This window comes from Haliotis asinina, chromosome 7 (assembly GCF_037392515.1).
Source record: "Haliotis asinina isolate JCU_RB_2024 chromosome 7, JCU_Hal_asi_v2, whole genome shotgun sequence".
Classification (NCBI taxonomy): Eukaryota; Metazoa; Mollusca; class Gastropoda; order Lepetellida; family Haliotidae; genus Haliotis; species Haliotis asinina.
Genome location: NC_090286.1, coordinates 27,141,734 through 27,164,076, shown reverse-complemented (window position 1 = coordinate 27,164,076; position 22,343 = coordinate 27,141,734). Strand labels below are relative to the sequence as shown.

The following is a 22,343-nucleotide window of genomic DNA, read 5'->3' as shown; positions in this document are numbered from 1 at the left end:
CTTTTTGTCAACTATTTGAGTAGAAGACATAAACATGCATGCTTTTTTTTATGAGATTTCATTTTTTAAAAATTTGCATTCTTTTGCTTTTTGGGATATGTGATGGAGGTCTCTGACAATGATCTGAAAGTATCAAGCTGTTTGCAGTGATGAATTCACTGAGCAGCTGTTTCAACAACCAATCGTAAATTGCATTATGGTGAAATGGTTTTTAATATCTGGTACATGACTCGTGTGACTAAACAGGTGGTTTCATCACCAACCTGTTCCTGTCTGTGGGGGTGGAATGGGGGCGACCTTGGTGTGCTATCAATGAATGTGTGTGTGGGGGTGGGAAAAGCCACTTGGATCTGAAGTCCTATCAAATCAACAGCTGTGACTTTGACACTTACAATGGTTGTGGGCTCACCACCCCTGAAAATCAGGAATGTAGAAAATGTTCAAATTTGAAATATTCAAATTTTGTTTAAATTTAACCCATGTCAATGATCTAGACTACCAGCAGTTTCACTTCCATTTCTGTTGATGCAGTGGTGGCTGATTGTTAGAAAGCTGATATTTTATGTTGGCGATTATGTGCCTGATTCTGGGACTCAACCCAACAAAAGTACTAGAATCTGGATTTTCATGAGAAAATGTATTCCCAAATTTATCATGTCACTTTTGAGCACTTTGTTATTGGCATTGTGTTTTTATTTCAATTTTAAAAAAATTTGTATAAGTGGTATCAGCTCAGTGGTCTACAAGTGTTTGTTGAAATGACTTGTGTAAGTACTATGTTTTTCAACAATAAATTCACATCTTACAAAAATACCAAAAGGAAAACTAAATATTTTAACAGCTGTTACTGTCCAGCACTGATCAAAGGTTTGGCAAATGATACTACACAAACCAGCTTATCAATCACAAATAAATCCTGTCATGGAAAATTCTTTGGGTTGACTTATATCAAGTACATAAAGATATATTTGGTGCACATTGTTTATTGGACATATCATCTCGAGGTAGATATTTATTGGGCGTTTCATGTTGTCTGATGTTTGCTGAATGTTTCATGTCATGTCAGTTTTTTATTGTACATGTCTTGCCTTGGAGGATGTTTTTGGGACGTTTCTGTCTTGTCAGATGTTTATCATGTTTATCATCGTACGTTTCATGTCTCGTAAGATGTTTATTGGGCATTTCATTTCTCAAACGAATGTTTTTAAGTTTCTGAATTTTTTTTTTTGTCATCGTCAGAAATATGTTGTCTGTATTCAGGTGCATGATCACAGTCAGAGCAACATAAACCAATGGTAGAAAGCATGAGCTAAAAGACCTATGCTGTTGGGTCCATGAATTCTGTGTAGGTGAAATCGATAAAACTGTTTATTTCAAGCTTACCTTTCCTGTAAAGGAACTTATTTTGTTTCCCTAAACATTTATGGAATAAAAGTATTATGACCTGTTGATCATGATGACAACTAGCAGGTGCAATAAATTCTCTTGACAGTGACATAGATCTTTACCTGTCTTGTCCATTTTTTTCAGCTTAGCTTAAGTTTCATATGAGCTGAAAATAGCATAGAAAGTCACATTTCAGCTTGTTTGGTATATATGTTTGAACATAAGTCACGGTGCATGTCACGTTTGGCATTGACCTTCATGCAATCTGTTTCTGTCACTCATCAAACTATTTCACACACTGATGAACAAGTGAAATGTTGGAGTTTGGTTTGGATATCCATTTAGTGATAGGGGCTAAATTAAAGATCCTTTACGAGTTAGGTGAAAAAGCAACAGTAAGGTCCTTCATCATCCGAACTGGCATATAAATTGACCCTAAAATGCCTGAATAATGTGATTCAGATTTGGAATAAATCAGATTTGATTTGATAGTTTTAGCGTATTGTCTGCACCAGTGGAGGATCATTTTCATGGAACTTGGCATACATAATGGACTTGAATTTCAGAATGTGACTCATATGTAGCCATAGCCATGGGTCTATCATTGAGAATTCAAATCCCAGATATGGTGTGATAATGCTAGCTGCACCAAACCAGTGGTCCTAGGTGTTGTGAAAATGGTACTTGTATCAGATATCCTTTCTGAAAGAGGCAAACAGTGATTACTTGTCATCACAAGAAGAAAAATGAAGAGGGCAAAATTCAATTTGTTGTACCTTACCTTGCCCTGGCCCTGGCCCTGGCCCTGGCCCTGGCCTGCCTTGCCTTGCCTTGCCTTGCCTTGCCTTGCCTTGCCTTGCCTTGCCTTGCCTTGCCTTGCCTTGCCTTGCCTTGCCTTGCCTTGCCTTGCCTTGCCTTGCCTATTTAACTTAGCTTAAACCGTTACCCCTACCCTTAGAATATTGATCTTCAGCAACGTATGCTTGTTATAAGAGGCTACTAACATGATAGGGTGGTCAGTCTTGCTAACATGGTTGACACATTATTAGTTCCCAGATGCACTGATTGATGCTCATGCTGCTGATCACTGGATTGTCTGGTCCAGACTTAATTATTTACACACCTCTACCATAGCTGGAATATTCTTGTGTGCAGCGTAAAACTCACTCACTCACTCATTCACTCTACCTTTTTCTTTACCTTTACCTACCTTTACCTTTACATATACACCTGTGAAGGTACAGGTTAAAAAATTTGTCTTAACCAACACATGCTTGTAAGAGGCAACTAACGGGATCAGGTTTTCAGGCTCATTGACTTGGATGACACATATCATTGTACCTTTACTGCGTAGCTCATGCTTTGGATTACTAGATTGTCTAGTCCAGACTTGATACTGATGCCAAATACCTGGAATATTGCTGAGTGTGGCATTAAACAACAAACAAAGCCAAATCATGCTCTCTGCCCATATTGTATATACTATGCAGTTATGTAAGACCTTCTGTGTTGAGTTACGTAATACGTCTAGTGAAGATTTTCTACCCAACCACCAGTGTGTGAATATATCTTTAGGCTGTCCTCAAACATTTAACCAACAAGTCATGCAATGTCTAGAAGTGGGAAACAACAACATGTTCTGTGTTTCTAACTCCTCAGACAGACTGAAAGGGTCGTTCTCTGTGTATGTACTACAGATGCGTACAAAATATACATAAGTGTACCCTAGCCAAAAGTGGAATACAGACAAGTACCCATTGTTTCTGTGTGCATAAATATACCCTTGCCAAAAACAGAATGCAGAAATGTCCCTGGCACCCTAGCCACATGCGGGTATGGTTTTACACCACTTTTAGTAATATTCCAACAATATCATGGAGGAGTCATGAGAAATGTGCTTCACACATGGAAGTCTCCGTGTAGGGAATCGAACCCATGTCTACGGTGTGATGAGTGAATTCTTTAATCACTGGGCTACCCCAGCACACCTCAGTACCCTAAACAAGGGATGAGCTCATACTCTGCCTAGGATAGTGGGTAGACCATTGGTTGATGTGCTTGCTTGTACGGATGACAAGGGTTTAGTTCTCTGCATGTGATTCATTAGTTTTGTCCTAATAAATGTAATACTTCATAAGACCAGTCCAATTTTATTTCTGGGTTATGGATCCACCAGTCGTATATTTTAAAGAATAAGAAAGTAAATAAAAAAAATAAAATCCTTAATCCTAAACATGAAAGAAAATTTCTTTTTGGTTATTTTTGATTATTTAGAAGGGATATTACTCTGACTGGAGATGTTATTTTTAATTTTTTCCCATCCATCCTTCAGGTTTTCTCAAGACAAAAATCTGTAAAACAAGAAATAAAATTGGTCTGACCTAAGCAAATTTGTATTTGCAGTTGCTTGTTTCTTACCTAAAGATATCAGTTTGGAACAGATTTATATAAAATATATATATATATAAAGCTATGTGAACATCAAATATAAAACTGACAATATTGGCACCCATGTCATAAGTCCACATGGGGCTGTGAGTTGAGTGTGTGAATTTATACCACCCAAAGCAAACCGGGTCACGGCTGATAACCTTTCAGGTCAGGGTGCATCTCCAAATTCCTCAAACAAGATAAGCAGGGCAGTCTGGGGATCATCTCAAACATACCATTGCTCAAAAATAGAAAATTGTCAATTGAATGTGAATATCCACAGAGGGCAATGAACAAATATCAACTTAACTAATTATAAAGGAAAGTTATTTAATCTGACACAGAGTAGCAGGAACAGTTCTTTTTCTTTGGTTTTGAGAGAAGACAAAATTTTCTTTGCCAGTGTTTTGGGAATAAGTGAGTTTAGTTTTATACCGAATTTAGTTTTATTCCAGCTTAATGGAGGGTTCTGTGAATGAGAAAGGAGAAAACTTTTGCAGAAGGTCTAAGTGGATCTCGAAGAATTTGCAAGAAAAACAAAACTCCATTTGTAGCCTTCCAGCCAGCCTAATTTTAATTAGTCTGCATTAACTCTGGATGCCAATCAGCGCCAGCAACCCAGCTAACTTGCTATTGGACCAGCAAAGGGGTATATTGTTGAAAACTAGCTAATCCATTTGAATTTTCATATTTGATCAGGTTATACTAGTGAAAAGTTTTCACCTTACAAATTCGTCTGTGTGTGTAAATGTGCATGTACAGTCATGTACCTCAGTATACAGGAAGTATGCGCACATATTATTTTGTTTTTTCACTTAATATACTGAAAACAGTGACAACTCTTACTTGTTCAAGTTAATAACATCTAATTTAACAATTACTACTCCCATCTTGTCATCTATGCATTATTAAATAAGTCCTACTCTTGATGCTTTGATAGTGACTTTAGAGAGAAAAAAAACACTTTTATTAAAGCAGATGGGAGTACAACCACATCTGGAAGGATGTGTGAAACTACAATATACTTTTCAAGGAGGGTGGGGCTGGGAGAGAGAGTTGTGGGGTTGCCTCATGGTTAAGGTGTTTGCTCATAATGCTGAAGGTCCTGGTTTGATTCTCCACATAGGTACAATGTTTGAAGCCTTTTTCTGGTGTCCCATTCTGTGATATTGCGGGAATATTGCTAAAAGTGGTGTACTCAAGGGGATCAGGTGATCACTGATTTGAATAAAACATGCTCATGACATCACTCATGGCAGCCTAGTGGGGAACCCACTGTAAATAGTAGTGACTGCTTGATTTGTTTGGACTTTTAGTTAAACGGTTTGCTCATCACCAATAACATCAGCTAGAGTGAAGACATTGTTACGCCTAGTGGCTATTATCTGCAGCCAACTTAGGTTCAATGTGTTCAAATTTGCAGTAAAACTTGAATCACAAATTAAGTAATGATTGCAGTACCTGCATTAGATGCAGTGTCTATAGAGTGGACAGATTATGGCACAAGTGTCAGAACACTCATAATGCATTACAGACAATAACTACAGCTGAGAGCATATATAAATAGTTTATAATATAATATAAATCTCTGAATATGTGGTAATGTTAAGAATATTGTTCACAAATAATCTAACATGTCACCAATTGCTGTTTTATAAAGGTGTGCTGACTAATATGCTGCCTGATGTGGATATTTTCCCCTTTTATATTTTGCTTTTTTAAATATATACTAAAAATACTTGTGATTATTTGATTCAAGTGACAAACTGAATGTGTGAAAGAATACTGTTCAATTTACCAAGTAAGTGCTTGAATCACAACATTGAATAAGACTGAAGTATAACTGAATCAAAAATGTTATTCCCAACATCAGTATAAATAGGTCACACTCAGTTGTATGGAAGTAGTCCTCCCAAGTAGCCTGTAAGAGTTGTCTCCCTTTAGTTTGCTACCCAATTACATCTGTTCACATGGTACAGAAATCAGTGCAATGTCCTTTTGGAATTTGTGATATGTGTTAAAATAAAATCTTGAACTTGTTACACCATTCAAGAATTAATGTTTTTACAGTTTCCATACTTTAAAACACAATCTTTTTCTAAATATTTGAAGTGAAACAAATTTCAGTGACCATGTTGAAGCACTTATAAAATGACAGTTGTAGAATTCTAAACTGTGAGAATAAATTTCAATGTTATAAACCAATCAATGAAAAGAAAGTGTTTTGCTGATCAGTTAGACTCATGCAGAAAGATGCTGTATGATTTCATTATACCCATCCAGAAGAATGGAAAATCTAGGGGTCTTACTTGTGTTTTGTTTTAGCCTCTGAAAGGAAAGTTCCTCCATGTTCAGCAATTATGCATAAATTGTGTGAATCAACCTTCTCACATATTTGCAAAACCCTCCTGATGATGACAAGGGAAGTCCATGATATTTACTATTCTTCATGTAGATCATGAGAATTTTCATATTATGAAGGATATTAATCTAAATAAGGACTGAAATCACCAAAACAATATACAGAGATTCCAAAATGTGTCTTTATGTGCTTAAGCCAACTTTGATATTGTTGTCTTGAAATTTCTGTTGTAAAACTTGAAGAAGGTTTGATAAAGCTCTGAATGAAGCATTCATAAAATATTGGAAATGGTTTTATAACTGAGCAAATATTGTCTGTTTAGGAATTATTTTTACATCAACTGATGGTCAGTTCTTCAGGGTAAGAGTAATAGGAATTTTATGTTCTTTGACATTCAGTGAGTCCAGTGATGTTCAGGGATAATAGCCAGTGTTATTCGAGGATGCTTTCACATCACCTAAATTATTTAATTGCCCCTTCCTACTTGACAATAATTTGTTATTTATTTATTATTTGCATTTCATGACATTTATTGAGGGTGAATTTCTGTAACTATGACTTCTCCAAACTGTTGTCTAAAGAGTTACTCTGGCTTCTTCCTCTAGGTTTACGAATATCTCGACCTCCAAAGAATGAGACAGTGCTGAAAGGTGTACGACTGGAAATGCACTGTAAAGCCCGAGGCCAACCACCTATCAAAGTCAAATGGTACCACAATGAAATGGAAATGATTCCGGAAACGTCCAACTACAACATAGCACGTCAGTCTGGGACATTACGTTTCTTCAAGGTCATGGTGGTTGACAGAGGAACATATCACTGCAAGGCCTCACAACCCACATTAGGGACCTATGTGGTGTCAGAAACTGTCCATCTCACTGTACATGGTAAGTAGAGTTGTCTCCCTTGGACTGGCTAGAATTCCATGTCTCCTTTCTGGGTTGATGAATGGGGACAGGAGTGGCTCAGTCATCAGGAATACCTCCCAGGGTAGTGTTATGTTTCTTTGGTATACCAGGAATTTAATCTGTGATCATGAGTTTGAATCCGTGATTTGCACATGTTATGTTTCTTTGCAAGACAGCTCCTCCTTTTGCAAAAGTCTCTAAATTAATAGTTAATGGTTTAAATTATAATTTCTAGAACATATAAATAAGAGACTCGTGTGACTGTCCGCTTATCCAGACTTGCCTAAAGGATACCAAAGGGTACAATATGTGAAGCCCTTTTCTGATGTCCCCTGCCATGATATTGCTGGAATGTTGCTAGAAGTGTCGTAAAACTAAACTTACTCAAGCATTAAGGATAGAGTTACTATACAAGCATATGCTTAGCATTCAGAACAGTCCTGCTAAAAGCAGTGTTCAAACCCAATGCACTAAAGTGTTTGTGAAGCGCCTTACAATCTTAGTTACTAATCAGTTTCAAAGGATATCTTACCAACACTTTAGAGAAGAGTAATCAAATTCTGCCAGTATGCACACAATTTCATATAGTCATATTCAGGTAACTAAAATCTGCTAAATATGTTTAAAACAACAACAGAATTCCAGTCTGCAGTTCAAGAACAATTAGTCTGGAATCAGAAATAGAACCCTTTGAGAAAGTTTGTAAGATATTTGTCACGTTTTTATCATGTCATGTATTGCATTGTGTTGTGATCTAAGATTTAAGTAAGAATGAAGAGAGATTTCATGTCACAAGAACCTTAAGTGTTTCATTACAAGCCAAACTACAGTATGTTTTGTTGTCATATTATTGTTAGAATTTGTCATCCTAATCGTAAGTGGTAGCAAATGGGATCAGGTTGTCAGGATTGCTGACATGATAGATACATGTCATTGGATCCCAGTCCCATTGTATCAAATCACTGGATTGTCTGATCCAGACTTGAGTATTCACAGACTGCTGGAAAATTGCTGAAACTGATATTAAACAACAAATAAGCCAAAAAGAGTCACAAAGGAAATTACTTTATTACTTTGTAAAGTATTATGTAAGTTTCATTCTGTTTCTCTGTTATGTTTCAGCTCCGGTTGAGATCACAAACAATTTCCATGGGAAGAGAGTGGAACCGGCAGGAAAACTCATCACAATTCAGTGTGAGGCAGCTGGGATACCTCTTCCTAGAGTTCAGTGGAGGATAAACGGCACTTCAGTAAGTCTACATTGTACTATCCTATGTAGATTATTTTACTTGTCGTAAGTGGCAACTAATGGTATGGGGTGGTCAGACTCGCTGACTTGGTTGACATATGTCATTGTGTGCCAAATGCGTTGATCAATGCTCATACTGTTGATCAAGGGATTGTCTGGTTCAGACTTGATTGTGTACAGACCGCCACCATATAGGTGGAATATTGGTGTGTGCAGTGTTAAAACACATTTAAAGATCACTGTAACCTTCAGAATTAGAATTATTGCATTATCGTTTGTCTGTTCGTGAATTGATGCTCTCACTATCAACCATTAGGACATATCTGTGAATGACTTTCACCTTCAGAAGTAGCATTACTGTCTATTTTTGTCCTTGTAATAAATGGATAATCTCACTATCAACCATTAGGACACATGATCATAGGTAACTTCAAAAAAAAGATGTGCATCCTGCATCTTTTGTCATGAATTGATGCTCTTACTGCGAACCAGTAGGACATGTCTAATCACTGTAACCTTCAAAGGCTGCATTAATGCCTATTTTGGGTGTTCTTACCTTGGAGTACGACTGTCAACCATTAGAACACGTCTAATGATCCCTGTAACGTTCAGAAGTAGCATTACAGCAGCTGGGTATCCTTTACACTACCATGATTTAATGCTCTTACTATCAACCACCTTGTTTTCTCTGTCATCATTAGTATTGCACATATAAGACATTGGTGTAATCATAACCAAACCACCCACAAGCTCATCATGATAAACTGACCCGTGAAGGTCCAGGGTAGAATAGGCCCTCAGCAACCCATGCTTGCCATAAAAGGCAACTATGCTTGTTGTAAGGGGTGATTAATGGGATTTGGTGGTCATGCTCGCTGACTTGGTTGAAACATGTCATCGGTTGTCAATTGCGCAGATCGGTGCTCATGTTGTTGATCACTGGATTGTCTGGTCCAGACTCAGTTATTTACAGACCGCCGCCATATAGGTGGAATATTGTTGAGTGCGGCATAAAACTAAACTCACTCACTCACTCATGGTAAACTGTGCTCCATTTCAGCAAAGTTAAAATAATTGAGTGAGTTCAGTTTTATGTTTCTTTTATTAATATTCCAGCAATATCACTGCAGGGGGACACTACACTCATTGTAGCCATGCAAAGTCAAAGTAGATTCCACAAGATTATGGCTACCATATGCCATAAAAATTCTATTGACTCCCATGTTAATGAAACACATAATCTTTCTCTTCTTGTGAAAAAACAAATGTCAAAGACTAATTATAAACTTATGCGACATCAATCAGATTTAGTTTGTTGAAAAACATTTCATGCATAGTCTGGTTGTTAAATAACATCTGTGCAGCATTTTTACTTGCCAACATTTAAAAAATATTTTTTTCTCTGTTAATGTATGGCCTCATTTCTTTCACATTTGCAATCAAAGAATAAAATATCACAGATCCATAAAATTCAGGATGAAACTGCTAGACAAATATTGTCAATGTTGACTTTTGATCTTGGAGTTAAATTTTTCTTTAAGAAGTAACAAAAAGTGCCTCAGTTCATTCTTTGAATGGAACATGTTCATTTTCTGAAGTACTTTAACTCCTCCAGTTGTTTCTCTCAGCTTGAGCTTTGATTCATTCAGCATCTGGTTTGTTTATAAATGAGCCATGGAGAAAAATTTCATTCTTAACCTTTCACTGCCTCTAGCATCTTGTATTCTGTGAGCACATGTGCAATGTTTGAGGATTAGATAGCACAGGCAGAAATAGCATCATTTTCCGGAGGACGATAACATGCATGTCCTTGACAACACATGCTGGAACTGCACTGGACCAGAGGGATCCCTTAATGATCTGAACTTGGGGTTAATTGACAGGGGAGGTAATCAGGGACAATCTGTGTAAAGCATACCACAAGAAAAAAACAATGGTGGTTTTAACATTAGTGACAGAAGTGTCTTGTTTTCAGTTATTTCTATGTACTGTCTTTGTGAAGGGAAGGGGTGGTGGCTGGGATGAGATTTGTCTTTGTCTCAACTTGGCCAAATACACAGATGTGGTGTTGAGTGTTGTAACATGCTTCTTTGTCATGTTCGAAAGATGGGAATCTAATGTCACACAAGGATATATAGGCGAACAGAAAGATTTCATCGTGAGATGAGAGTTGGTGTTTCATATTTTGAATACCACTTTAGATTGTTAAATATGCTAAGGTCTCATTATGAGGATGTTCTACTTTCTTAAGGTCTGTCTGTTCCCTAATGTTTCATTTCATGTCCAATGTTCCACCCTCTTCTGATCTGTGTCCATTATTCCACCCTGTCCTGGTCTGTGTCCATTATTCCACCCTCTTCTGATCTGTGTCCATTATTCCACCCTCTACTGATCGGTGCCCAAATGTTCCACCCTGTCCTTATAAGTGTCCAGTGTTCCACCCTGTCCTGATCTGTGCCCAGTGTTCCACCTCGTTCAGATCAGTGTCCAATGTTCCACCCTGTTCTGATGTGTACCAAATGTTCAACTTCTCTTTAGTGCCCAATTGTTACATTTCCCAGCATATTGTTCCCCAATATTTCGCTTCATGATCTGATACTCCCTATTCTCACATTCTACGCAAGGATCTCATATACTGGACAAAAATAGTTAGGTATATATGTACGGTTTGAAATTTTGAATAATGATCCATTTGTTCATTGACACACTATTAAAATATCAGTCCTGAAAATACCAATATCCCTAACTTATTTTGTCCAGTATATATGCTTTCCATTTGTTTCACTGTTTCACCCAATATAGTCAAGTTAAACTTGGGGTGGTAGGGTAGGTGTCTCCCGCTGTGCTATTGTTGGAATATTGCTAAAAGCTGCGTAAAACCATACTCTCTCACCCATTACCTCAGGTTAAACTCCATATCCTGAGTACAGGCTTAATGTGTCTTGTTTCTGTTGCAGATAACAAAACCCAATAAGAAACTTGGGATCAGCTTCAGGACAAAGAAGAACACTTATGCAACAGTGATCTCCCACCTGAAAGTGAGGGTAACCAATGATGCCATTATTGAGTGTGAGGCCAACAACGAGCCAGTTGGAATAGGTCTGCGAGTCAAGACTAGTCAAACCAAAGTGAAAGTTATAAAAGGTATGGAAACTGTCTTGCAACATTTGGTCTAGGCTGTATGTGTTTCATGGGTCACAGGACCGTTTGGCAACCCATGTTTGTCACAAGATGTAACGGAATTGGGTGGTCATGGTCGCTAACTTGGTTGACTCAACATCGTATCGCAGTTAAGTAGGTGGATGCTCATACTGTTGATCTTTGGATTGTCTGACCCAGATTATTTACATACTGCTGCCATATGACTTGATTATTGCTGAGTTTGGCATGAAACAACAAATTTATAGTTGCAGACTAAAATTACGTAAAAAAAATGCCTCTTTAGTTTCTGTTTTCTTGGTCTGCAGGAGGTTATCTGAATATGTTGTGAATCATACAGTATCAGACTAATTAACATGTAGGCAGTCAGGCTTGCTGACATGGTTGACACTTGTCATTGTATCTCAGTGGCATCTCGTCCATATGTGTCATTATTTCAGTTATTGTGACCATTTGACTTAAAGTATAACCTGTTTCATATGTAAGTGTTGTGAACATTCAAGTTAAAGAGAAGTTGTTAAAATAATTACTTCCATGCCGATTTTTTTCCACTTTTGATATTCTGAGGTCTGTTAAGTCTGTAGCAAATATCTTATTGGCTCACGTGGGATGAATGGGATGGAAAATGTAGTTGATGAACGGTTTATTGTGATGAAAAATTTGATACTTACAACCCTGGAATGTCAGGATTCTTTCATCAGTATTCAATGATCCCAATTGGACTGAGGAATGATGGTCTCTTGATAAAGTGTCTAGGTATCAACGCCTGTGAAATATACTACCCCTGCTGTCAGAGTGTACATTTTGCTGTTGTAAGTTGCAGTCAGGGAAACATGATATTAGACAGGGTTCTGTTTGTCAGTGTAACACGGACATCTGGGTATCCAGGTGGCCTTGTCATTACCTCCCTTGACTGATAAAAAACCTCGGAATTGTGTGCAGGAAGCAAGGATGTTCAACTGAATCCTTCTGGTGTTAAATTCCGATTTATCTTGATTAGTTGTTTAATATTATTTTTCCTGATTTACCAGTGCCTTACTCGTGCTCAAATGTTTTACAAAAGCGATAAACTTGTAAGAGTCAGTGATTTGCTTCACTGCTGCAATACTTTTTGAGAAACTCACTTACATATATACTAAACTGATGAAGTTCAGGTTGCCGCAAGAGGCAACTATCAGGATCAGGTGGTCATGCTCTCTGACATGGTTGACACATGTCATTAAAGGTCAGTGCTCATGACATCGATCACAAGATTATCTATCCAAATTTGAGTATTTACAGACCACCACTACACAGCTAGAATATTACTGAGTGTGGTGTTTTAGACAAAAATACACTCACATCTCTACTAAGTGGACTTCGTGATTGTTGGTGTGATTCATTGAATCATTACACAATTCATATAATAATTATACATTGGCTGAGTCAGTGAATGAATGTGTATTCTGCAGCAGAATAGAATCTTCATATCAATTCTGATTTTCAAAACCTTTCTAAATTTCATTCTTTAGTCAAGGTATCACAACCTAAGGATCTTGTAAACCATTTGTTAAACTAGGCGGATCACATTTAGAGATAAACATGAACTTTTTTGCATTCAGTATTTCCACAGTATAAGGAATTTGCTTTGTTGCAGAGATAATGTACGTATTAGACTCCATCATATTTGATCTATTCATTCAGAGTTCAGTATTCCTTAAAGTATACACATGTATTTTCCTGGTAAAATGTAATTTTGATGTAAACATATCAGAATGTATTTGATTTTGTCAATGTCAGTCAATATAAATGTAGAAAACATATTATTGTCAAGATAAAGTCAAACGATAATATGAATGAATTACATTGTATTAGATTTCAATCAAATTCCAATCATTCTAACTCTAGAAAACCAGGTATTGTCAAGATTGACTTTAACTTTGGGCTTGAATTTACATCCCCAAATAGGCCTCTATGTCCAGCTGTTCCAATCATTATCCCCCTTGGCTATTTCAGTTTTCTGGGAGGTCTGGGTGTATCTTTAAGGCTCCACCCCCGTGTGTTCTGTTATGCTAGAACCTCCTCAGATACAAACATGTATATGCAGTGTTGGGGGTTCAAACGAATATAACAGCCCTCCAAAGACAACCTTATGGTTTGTTTGAAAAGAGGCCATATTCCCCTGTGTTTGGTGTAAAGGTGGCATGGTCTTTGAGAGTTTATAAATGCCATGCTTTGAGTAAATAAGCTTTGCATGAAACAGCCTGGCATTGACACATCAGGTATTCCTGCAAGTTCAAGAAGTTTAAAAGATGTTGGCTGTCTACTTGCAACATGTGCCACTCAGGACTTGAATTAATGTTTATGCACTTGAAATATGGGAACTGTTATCTGCAAAATGAATTTGTTTTAATAAGGAGTAAAAGTCATGATTAATTTTCTGGGTTAGCTCTGAAAAACATCTTCCTGAATAGTGGATACTGTTTCGTAAGAAATTCCGAGAATATATTTCTCTGCCATGTCGCATGAGCAAACATATTTTGTGATTACTGAGTGTTTTAATAGAAAGATCAACAACACTTGCATGATGTTTCTTCTGACATTGATATTCTACCAAGTCAGTCAGTTGTAGGTGATTCCGTCCAGAAGAGTTCTTGTTTTTTAGTATGTGAGCTTTGCAGAAATAAGACTCTTTAGTTCTTTGAAAACATGATATTTTGCTGAAATAGGGAGTGGAAATGCTATGTTATGCTATGGTGACATGCTTGAGGAGGTGGTGATGTCACTGAGTGGTGATATAGACTGATCAGTCTCCTCAAATCTGATTTTGCATGTATGAGTGAGTATGGTTCTATGCTGTTATAAGCGATATTCCAGCAAATCTCATAGGAGGACACTAGAAATGGGCTTCACACTCTGTACCAATGTTGGAATCAAACTAGGACTTCGGCATGACTAGTGAACCCGTAAACTACTAGGCTACCCACCCCACCTCTCAATGAATGAGGTTAATATTTTAATGCATAAATGGTGACATAATTACCAGAATGCTTTGGGTATTCTTTTGATCAATTTTTGTCAATATTACTGATTTTTTGGTAGAAAATCACTAACTATAGGGTATAATATACTTGTTTTTAAACATTTATTGTTTCATCATTTAACTGTGCAACTGCTGAATAAAAAACCTTAACACATTGTACATGGTTTTGATATGTAGCATCTTTTTTGTCTGTTTTCTTTCTGCAGATGGCAGTTTTGACAAATGGTTAAATGCAGCTTAAGTTAACTCTAATATGAATATTTCAACCCTGTATTAATATTGATCTTTTGAAGTGTGATTCTTGTATTCAATATCAACTTAAACGTGATTGTAGTTACTTTTGTCCTTGAGTATATATATGAGTGTGGTTCATCTGATACTGAGTTTTTGCTCATCACACCGAAGAACCAGGTTCAAAACCCCACATGGGGTTCAACATGTGAAGCCCATTTCTTGTGTACCCCACCATGATATTGCTAGAATATTGCTAAAAGCAGCATAAAACCTAACTCCATCATCTGATTTGTCTAAAGGAGAAGTGGATTAGTGTAATGCTAAAGCATTCGCACATCACACCAAAGGCCCATGTTTTATTTCTCTCATGCGTACAGCATATGAAGGCTCTTATCTGCTGTTGTTATTGCTGGAATTTTGCTCAAAGAATTAAAACCTCCAACTCGCTCACAGCTCCTAATTATGTTTACAACAACAAGTGTTCATATTTATTTAAGGTGTTTATGCAATATGTTTACTAATGACAGAGAATTAAATCACTTGATTATGGGAGGGGCACTAATAACATTGATTATTGATAATGATACAATTATGGTGCCAATATTTCTTTGGCCTTTTGAAGTAGATCTCAGTTCACATGAACTCTGATGAGAGTTCAAGGATTTATCCAGACATGTTGAAAGGCTGATATTTTGTTCCAGGTCTACAATAAATGTCAGTCAGAATCCTCAAAGCAAGTATGTTAATGCAGTTTTAACTAATGTAATGGTTAGTTGAGGTGACTTGTATTTTGCATTAGGTCAGGAATGCTTAATTTAATGTTCATTGCATTGCAGTGAGTACTTCATCTGTAGATAGTGTAATATACCTAAACCTTTCAAAAGAAAACTAAATTAAACCTGATTCTGAAGCAAAATAATTTTTCCCATTTTACAGCAAATAGCAATGTGGCCTGTAAGTCTGGTGCGGCACTACTTCCAACTCCTGCCTCACTTTGCAGGCGCGAACTTGCAATATGCACAATAGGGCCCAACTTACTTCCAGTACCAGATTTCCTATCTTAAAGAACCAGTTGTGCAACCGCCAAATATGACTTAACTAGACTGGACCAAGCGTATATTGTTTGTTATTGAGACTACACAGATCACATGAAGTGCCATGATCTACTTACTGGCCCTATTAGTTTCAAATCCTTTATGAATATTTGGGGGATATTTTTCTTTGTTGCAATATGTGCTCTGTAGAACTGGTCTTGAGCAACCCATGCTTGTCATGAAAGGTGGCTAAGGGGATCAACTGGCTAGAAACACTGTCGTCATAATCCAGTAGCACAGATTGATGCTCATGATGTTGATCACTGGATTGCCTGGTAGGTTATTTACAGACTGGTGCTAAGTAGGTGGAATATTGCTGGGGCTGCATCATGTCAAGGCTTACCTCCATATTAAACTGGCATGCAGAAATAGTACCGGAATGCAGTTGATAGCAGTATTAAGCCTAATTCACTCGCTCGCTCACTCACTCACTCACTCACTCACTCACTCACTCACTCACTCACTCACTGTTCAGGAGGACTCTAAATCTCTGAATTGTCTGGCTTTAGAATTTTAATATCTTTATTATTTAACAACAAAACAGAAATCAAAGCAAATTACTTTTCTGTAAGAATCCCAAATTCTAAAGCTAAATAGACTGACTGTGTAAGACAGTTTTGAGAGTACCTACTTCTCTTCCTAATTAAAAGAATCTTGTATTGTTGATAAAAAGGACCCAAAAAAATATCTGTCTCAGACAAAATCCTTGGCGCCTTACATCTACCAGTGTCTGCATCAAAGCTGAATAAATCTCATTATGACCTTTGCAAGGGTTTCCTCAATGAACCTTTCTAAAGGTTTGGTTCCAAGTCTGCAGATGCCTAGAACCTGTTTAATGCCATACGCAACCATTCATGTTTTATCTGAATGGAGACAGATTTTTTTGCCCCTTCTGTGTTAGAATGCGTTGTGTGAGCAAAGACGAGACGGAAATCGCCCTTTTAAAATGGACACAGTGTTTGTTGATTTAGAAAAGCTTTTCATTTGATGATATCTTAACTTCACTGAGCCTATAAGGGACATAAAAGTGGCATTGCATTAGTTTTGAATTAGAAAAGATACTATTGTCTTATCTCGTTGGAAATGAGTCTGTTGAGGTGATGAGTAGCAAATGAGAAATAGAATATTTAGAGAAATTTGACCAAGGGGAAAGAAGCCTTTTGTAATTACCATTCTAGAGAGGCTTCCAAACTTGTGAAATTCAAAACATTTCAAAGAAATACTGCTTGTATTATTTTGGCAAATGAGGTATTTTGCCATGGGCCATGCCAGCAAATTGCCTTGCCTCCCTGCATTTTCCATGAACAGGACATTTTTATATTTTTATTTTTCTTGCAGCACTCAGCTTAAAAGAAATGTTGCTTATAAATAGAAAGTGATGCTAAGTAAGTTACACCTGCTCCAATCTTCACAAGTGCTTAACACAACATTTCAAAAGGGGGAGGTGGGGTAGCAATGTGGTTCAAGCATTTGCCCATTATGCCAAAGTCCTGGGTTTGGTTCTCCACAAGTAAAGCATATATAAGTATTTTCTTATCATCTACAGATTTCTGTAAAGGTGACAAGTTTATGACAGCTAATTCATTGTCAGAAATTGGACATTTGTTGAATCCTAACTAATTCTTCCTGCAGTATTAAAAAAAATAATGAGGGTATTTTGTATCCTCTGGAAAAATGACAGATGGGATCTGTCCTTCATAAGGTTCATGATTGTGCCAGTCTGTTTGCATGCTCGTCTGTGTCAGAAAGACTGACATATTTTCTTTTCACTCAGCAAAACATTAGCCACATTGACCATTCCCAGATTTGTCATAGAGGTGTGGAAACTTCATGACTCACTAGTGGTGGCTTTAATATTCAAACAATCTGTGAAGTATTTAAAGATAAGAATCTTTGTTAAGGTGTGGTATATATATAGGTTTGGTGTTCCTTACAAGCCATGAATTAATAAAAGACATTTGTTTTCCAGTTTTTAAGCCAATTGAAGATCAGTCGTTAATTTCAAATAGCATGAATCTCACACATATGCTGTTGATGCAGGGTGTTTCTAAATGTGTTAAATCATTCCAGCAATCTCCTTCTCACAATTAACCTGAAGTGTTGGTTTCAAGATGTAACATCAAGCTGCAACTGTCAGGTAATCTGTCAGATGTACATTTCAGCACGTACATTTCAGGATGTGCATTTCAGGCAGTACTTCTAACCTGTATTTGACATGCAGAGAATTCTTTGTTCTGCTCAGCCACATCAGAAAGACTCTTTTTGTTTTACAGGAACATTGTAATGTGTTTCCTGTCTTGCTAATGTGTTTCTTGGATCTCCATGAAGGTTGTCATGGTTTTTTTGTTTTTCTTGATATCAACAAAGTCCAACAGTTTTGCTTAAAGCAAATTGTTCGTAATCCAAAATTAAGTTGGCTGAGAAAAACTAGCTTTTTCTTTTGAAATGACAAATCTGTTTCAAACTAATTAGAAACAGATTAGAGCTAATTAGCTTGTATTTTGGCATAATGGACAAATTCAGTCATTATCAAGCATAGTTGTGCCCAGACACCTCTGGGTTATCTCACTTCATCAAAGATATTATGGTATTATAATAATTTGTGTTTTTCACAATTCTGACAAAAGATTCCTTCATAATGAATATATGTTCTCTCTCGTCTGAGATGAAAGAACAAGTGTAAGTATGTTGATGAGATGAAACAAGTAACAAACTGGAAAACAGTATGTAAATATTTGCTTAATGGTCCTATAGGTAATTCCGCATGTATGAACCCCCTAGTTTTCATCTTTCTCATTGCTCAACCTTCACTAGTTTTCACTACTGGACCAACATTTACTGTTTGTTTATTTCTGATAACAACCCTCTGTATGACAGATTTATTCAGTATATAGAGTTCTGCCCCTTGGCTGTGACAGGATCTGCTGACTGAAAGCCAGCTATGCCCTGATAATGATTTTGGTTAGTTACCTACATACTCTTACTTGTTAGTGTCTACAGAGTGGTTAGCATCTTTGACTGACTTCCTGGCACTGTAAACTGACTTGCTGTGATATACTTGAAATCCTTTACCAAGTGGCCATTAACCAAAGGTGCTCACTTGATTATCTCTTAAACATTGTATATGTCATAGCTCCATCTCTCCTTTCTGGTGCAAGTATATAAAAAGCTGTTACCAGAACATGTCAAATTGGAATAAAACCGTTGGTATGGTCCAAATATGAACACAATGCTAAAATCAGATAAGTTTTGGCATGACAAACAGCCATTTTTTTTCAGTTACAGTCGTTTTCCATCTTTTTAAACAATAGGTGTTGAATTGTAGTGCATGAAAAGTAGTGCCTTCCACAAATGGAGTACATGTGTTTAGATTTATGTTGGAATGATAGTGTTCCGTAATGGGGTATCCGTTATGCATGTCGAAACAGTGTGGAATAACTCTTCTGTTGCATAAACAGGTGCTTGTAATAAACTATACGTTGCTGAGGTGAGAAATGTTGCTTATTTGTGTAGTCACACAATGGATGTTATTGGGTACAACACAGATTCAACTTAACAATAGCAGGCGGCACATTGTCTTAGTATAACTTGGTCTGTGGCTTCAGATTTGAATTTGAAATTATTTGAAAATATATTGGAATCCATGATCAATATCTCTATAGTTAACTGCTTTTCTCAGATTGTGATATTTATGTCAAATCAGAAGGAGAAAAAAAATTACAGTCACTAGTCTTAAACCATTAGCAATATCTAATCCTGAGTTGTTAAAATAAAAATTGAAAATTATATTTGATATAACATTTGTTTTCATTTAAAATGAATGAAGGGAAATTGTGTGGTTTTTTTTAAAGGTTAAATTCTCAAATGAATGGCTATCAAGGATAAAATATAATTTGTGTATGGGCCGTGTTTTGAGATAACATACTTATAATGTAGATAAAACAAAATTAAAGTGTCTGTGTTTCGGAAAGTTTAAGTTCAAAACTTCATATCCCATGCCCTTAATATAATCAGTTAATTATGATACAGTTGATTGACATCATGTTCATGGCAGAGAGCATGCATGTTTATATTTCCTTCATCATTTGGAAGTTATTTTTGATCACGTTTAAAAATGAACAAGGGGGAAAAAGAGCTAATACCCACTTAAACTGATGCCAAATATCACTTTATCATTCAGACACTATTTTCTGATAAGAGGAATGACAGATGGTGAAACAGGAACAGAGAACTCTATGCATGGTTTCAAAAGAGACCTTGGAATGGTAAGCTCCATGCACTGGCAGACATTCTCTTATCACAGGAGGAGTTAGCTGTCAGTGTGGTCTGACAGACAACAGTGGATGTGTCAAATGTGGCTAGTGTTTACTAGGGGAAACAATTGATGATAGCATCAATAACTGAGTTTCAGAATTTGTTTTTTGTAAAAGCAGTTGTAAATATCTAGTATTACAGTATTAAGATGTAATTGTTTCTAAAGTTTGATATTTGCCTTACTTTTATATTTACCATATTTTAGTCCCTGCTGTGCAAATTTGGGTTAAAACTGATCTTCATTAACCCATGGTTACCATAAGCGGTGACTAACAGGATCAAATGTTCAGGCTTGCTTCCATGGTTGACACACAACATTGTATTCCAGCTGTGTAGATAATGCTCATGTTGTTGATCATTGGATTGTCTGGTCAATACTTGACTACTTACAGACTGATGCATATAGCTGGAATATTGCATGGTTGATTATATACTAAATTTGCTGACTCACCTTTCTGTGCAGTTTGTCAAGTACAGATGTATTAGAATGTTTCATGCAGTATATTTTTGTTGGATTTTATGGAATATGAATATATTTGTTTACTTTGATGATGGGCCATTTCTGAGAAGTGTTTCAAATAAAATCCTTCAATGAAAAAGTTGCTTATTTGAAAATAGATGTATATTTTACTTACTCCTGTCTGCATCAAAATACAGTGATGCAGTGATGGCTGTGTTTGATGTCTTTTAAGGATGTTTTCTAACATATATTTGAGATAAAGTTACTTGAGAAATTGTATAATATAACACCAGTCATCTGGCACAATCTGTCCTGATATAGGTTGCTTGGTAACAGCGCCTATGGCAAGGCACTAACCCCTTCATTCATGTTTGTGTGTTTGGCAGTGGCTGAGATTGGCTGTTTTGAATATGATGTTTGTGTGTTATGGCAGATTTCAAGAGTCTCTGGGGAAGATATGAAATGTGAAGTTATCTTCTGTTGATAAAGGTCAGTGGTAATTAGGTAACCACAGTTAGAGGTCTGGGGAACAGGTTTTTGATGTTAAGGCTCTACCTCTGGAGATAAGTGTGTGGTTCTTCCAAGGCATTACGTTTTGGGGGGCGATATCAGTAGGGGTCATTTGTCCGCACCTGCCTGTTTACATGATACTTCTGTGTTGCACTTGCCCTGACCCCTTCCAGCTTCATGAAAATTCAAAACTGACAATGTATGGAAAATATTCAGTCTGAAGAAATGCGTAGTCAAGACCTATCTCATATTCTTAACTAGTCCGGCTCACAGTCCCTGAACCACAATATTTTCCTTCTGCCTAGCTGTCTCTGCGGTGCTAAAGCCTTAAAAGAAGCAAGTATTTCCTCAGGTGAATCTCTGGTCTCCCTTTTGCTCCTTCTAAATGTATATCTTTAATCTAAATGGGTAAATTTGCTATAATCAGAATTATAATCGTTAGTCTAATTCTTAACCAGACCCTGTCTGAATATTCGTCCTGGACCTGTCCATCCTCGACCAAATTAATAAAACAAAAATGAATCAAGAATCAAAACCAGCACCCACAACTACAACCACACCCAGAACCAACACCCAGACCAGCATGTGACATCCACACCCCACAATCTACAAGCCAGAACCCCCAACTGGCCTATGATCATGACACATACACCCACACCTGGACCCAACCCTATAAAAAAAAACTGCAACCATACCCAGAAGCTACTGTAGAATCCCACCCTGTTCCCAAATGTACAGTCCACCCTAGAACCAACACCCATAACTGCCCAGCACTTCACCCACTACCGCACACACCATCCCCATCCCATGTCCTGAAATCTGTCTCAAATATCCAACCTTACAAAGATTGCCTCAAGCCAGCCCACCATAAAACCTTGGATCTCTGATCACAAGCTCCTTTATCTCAAAATCCTCCTCACAACACTATTGCATTCTGCAGTAACTCCAACATGAACAGTAACTGTCACAATGACAGTAAATTAAGGTGAAGATTCTCTTCATAAAGGCCCACAAAATATCATCAGACAAAACTAGACACCAAAATCCCCTCTTGGCACAAAACTGAACTACAAATGTACAAATGGTTGGCTGAGGAAGTTGAATGGGTGTAGATGTGTTTTTATCTTTACACAAACACTGTGGAACCAACAGTCTGGCGATACGGGACCTGTTCTGGAAGCTGCACTCTGTGTTTGTGGTGACTCCAAGACTTAA

At 37.1% G+C, this 22,343-nt stretch overlaps 1 protein-coding gene across 1 annotated transcript in view; it reads left to right on the top strand.

The window, feature by feature from the left end:
• The window catches only part of LOC137290863 (muscle, skeletal receptor tyrosine protein kinase-like), a 99,713-nt gene that overhangs the window by 29,225 nt on the left and 48,145 nt on the right, over positions 1 to 22,343 (top strand). Inside the window, exons 2-4 of the mRNA XM_067822027.1 lie at positions 6,784 to 7,065; positions 8,209 to 8,336; positions 11,293 to 11,479. Coding sequence (XP_067678128.1) covers positions 6,784 to 7,065; positions 8,209 to 8,336; positions 11,293 to 11,479 — 597 coding nt within the window. The remainder of the gene's footprint in view (positions 1 to 6,783; positions 7,066 to 8,208; positions 8,337 to 11,292; positions 11,480 to 22,343) is intronic.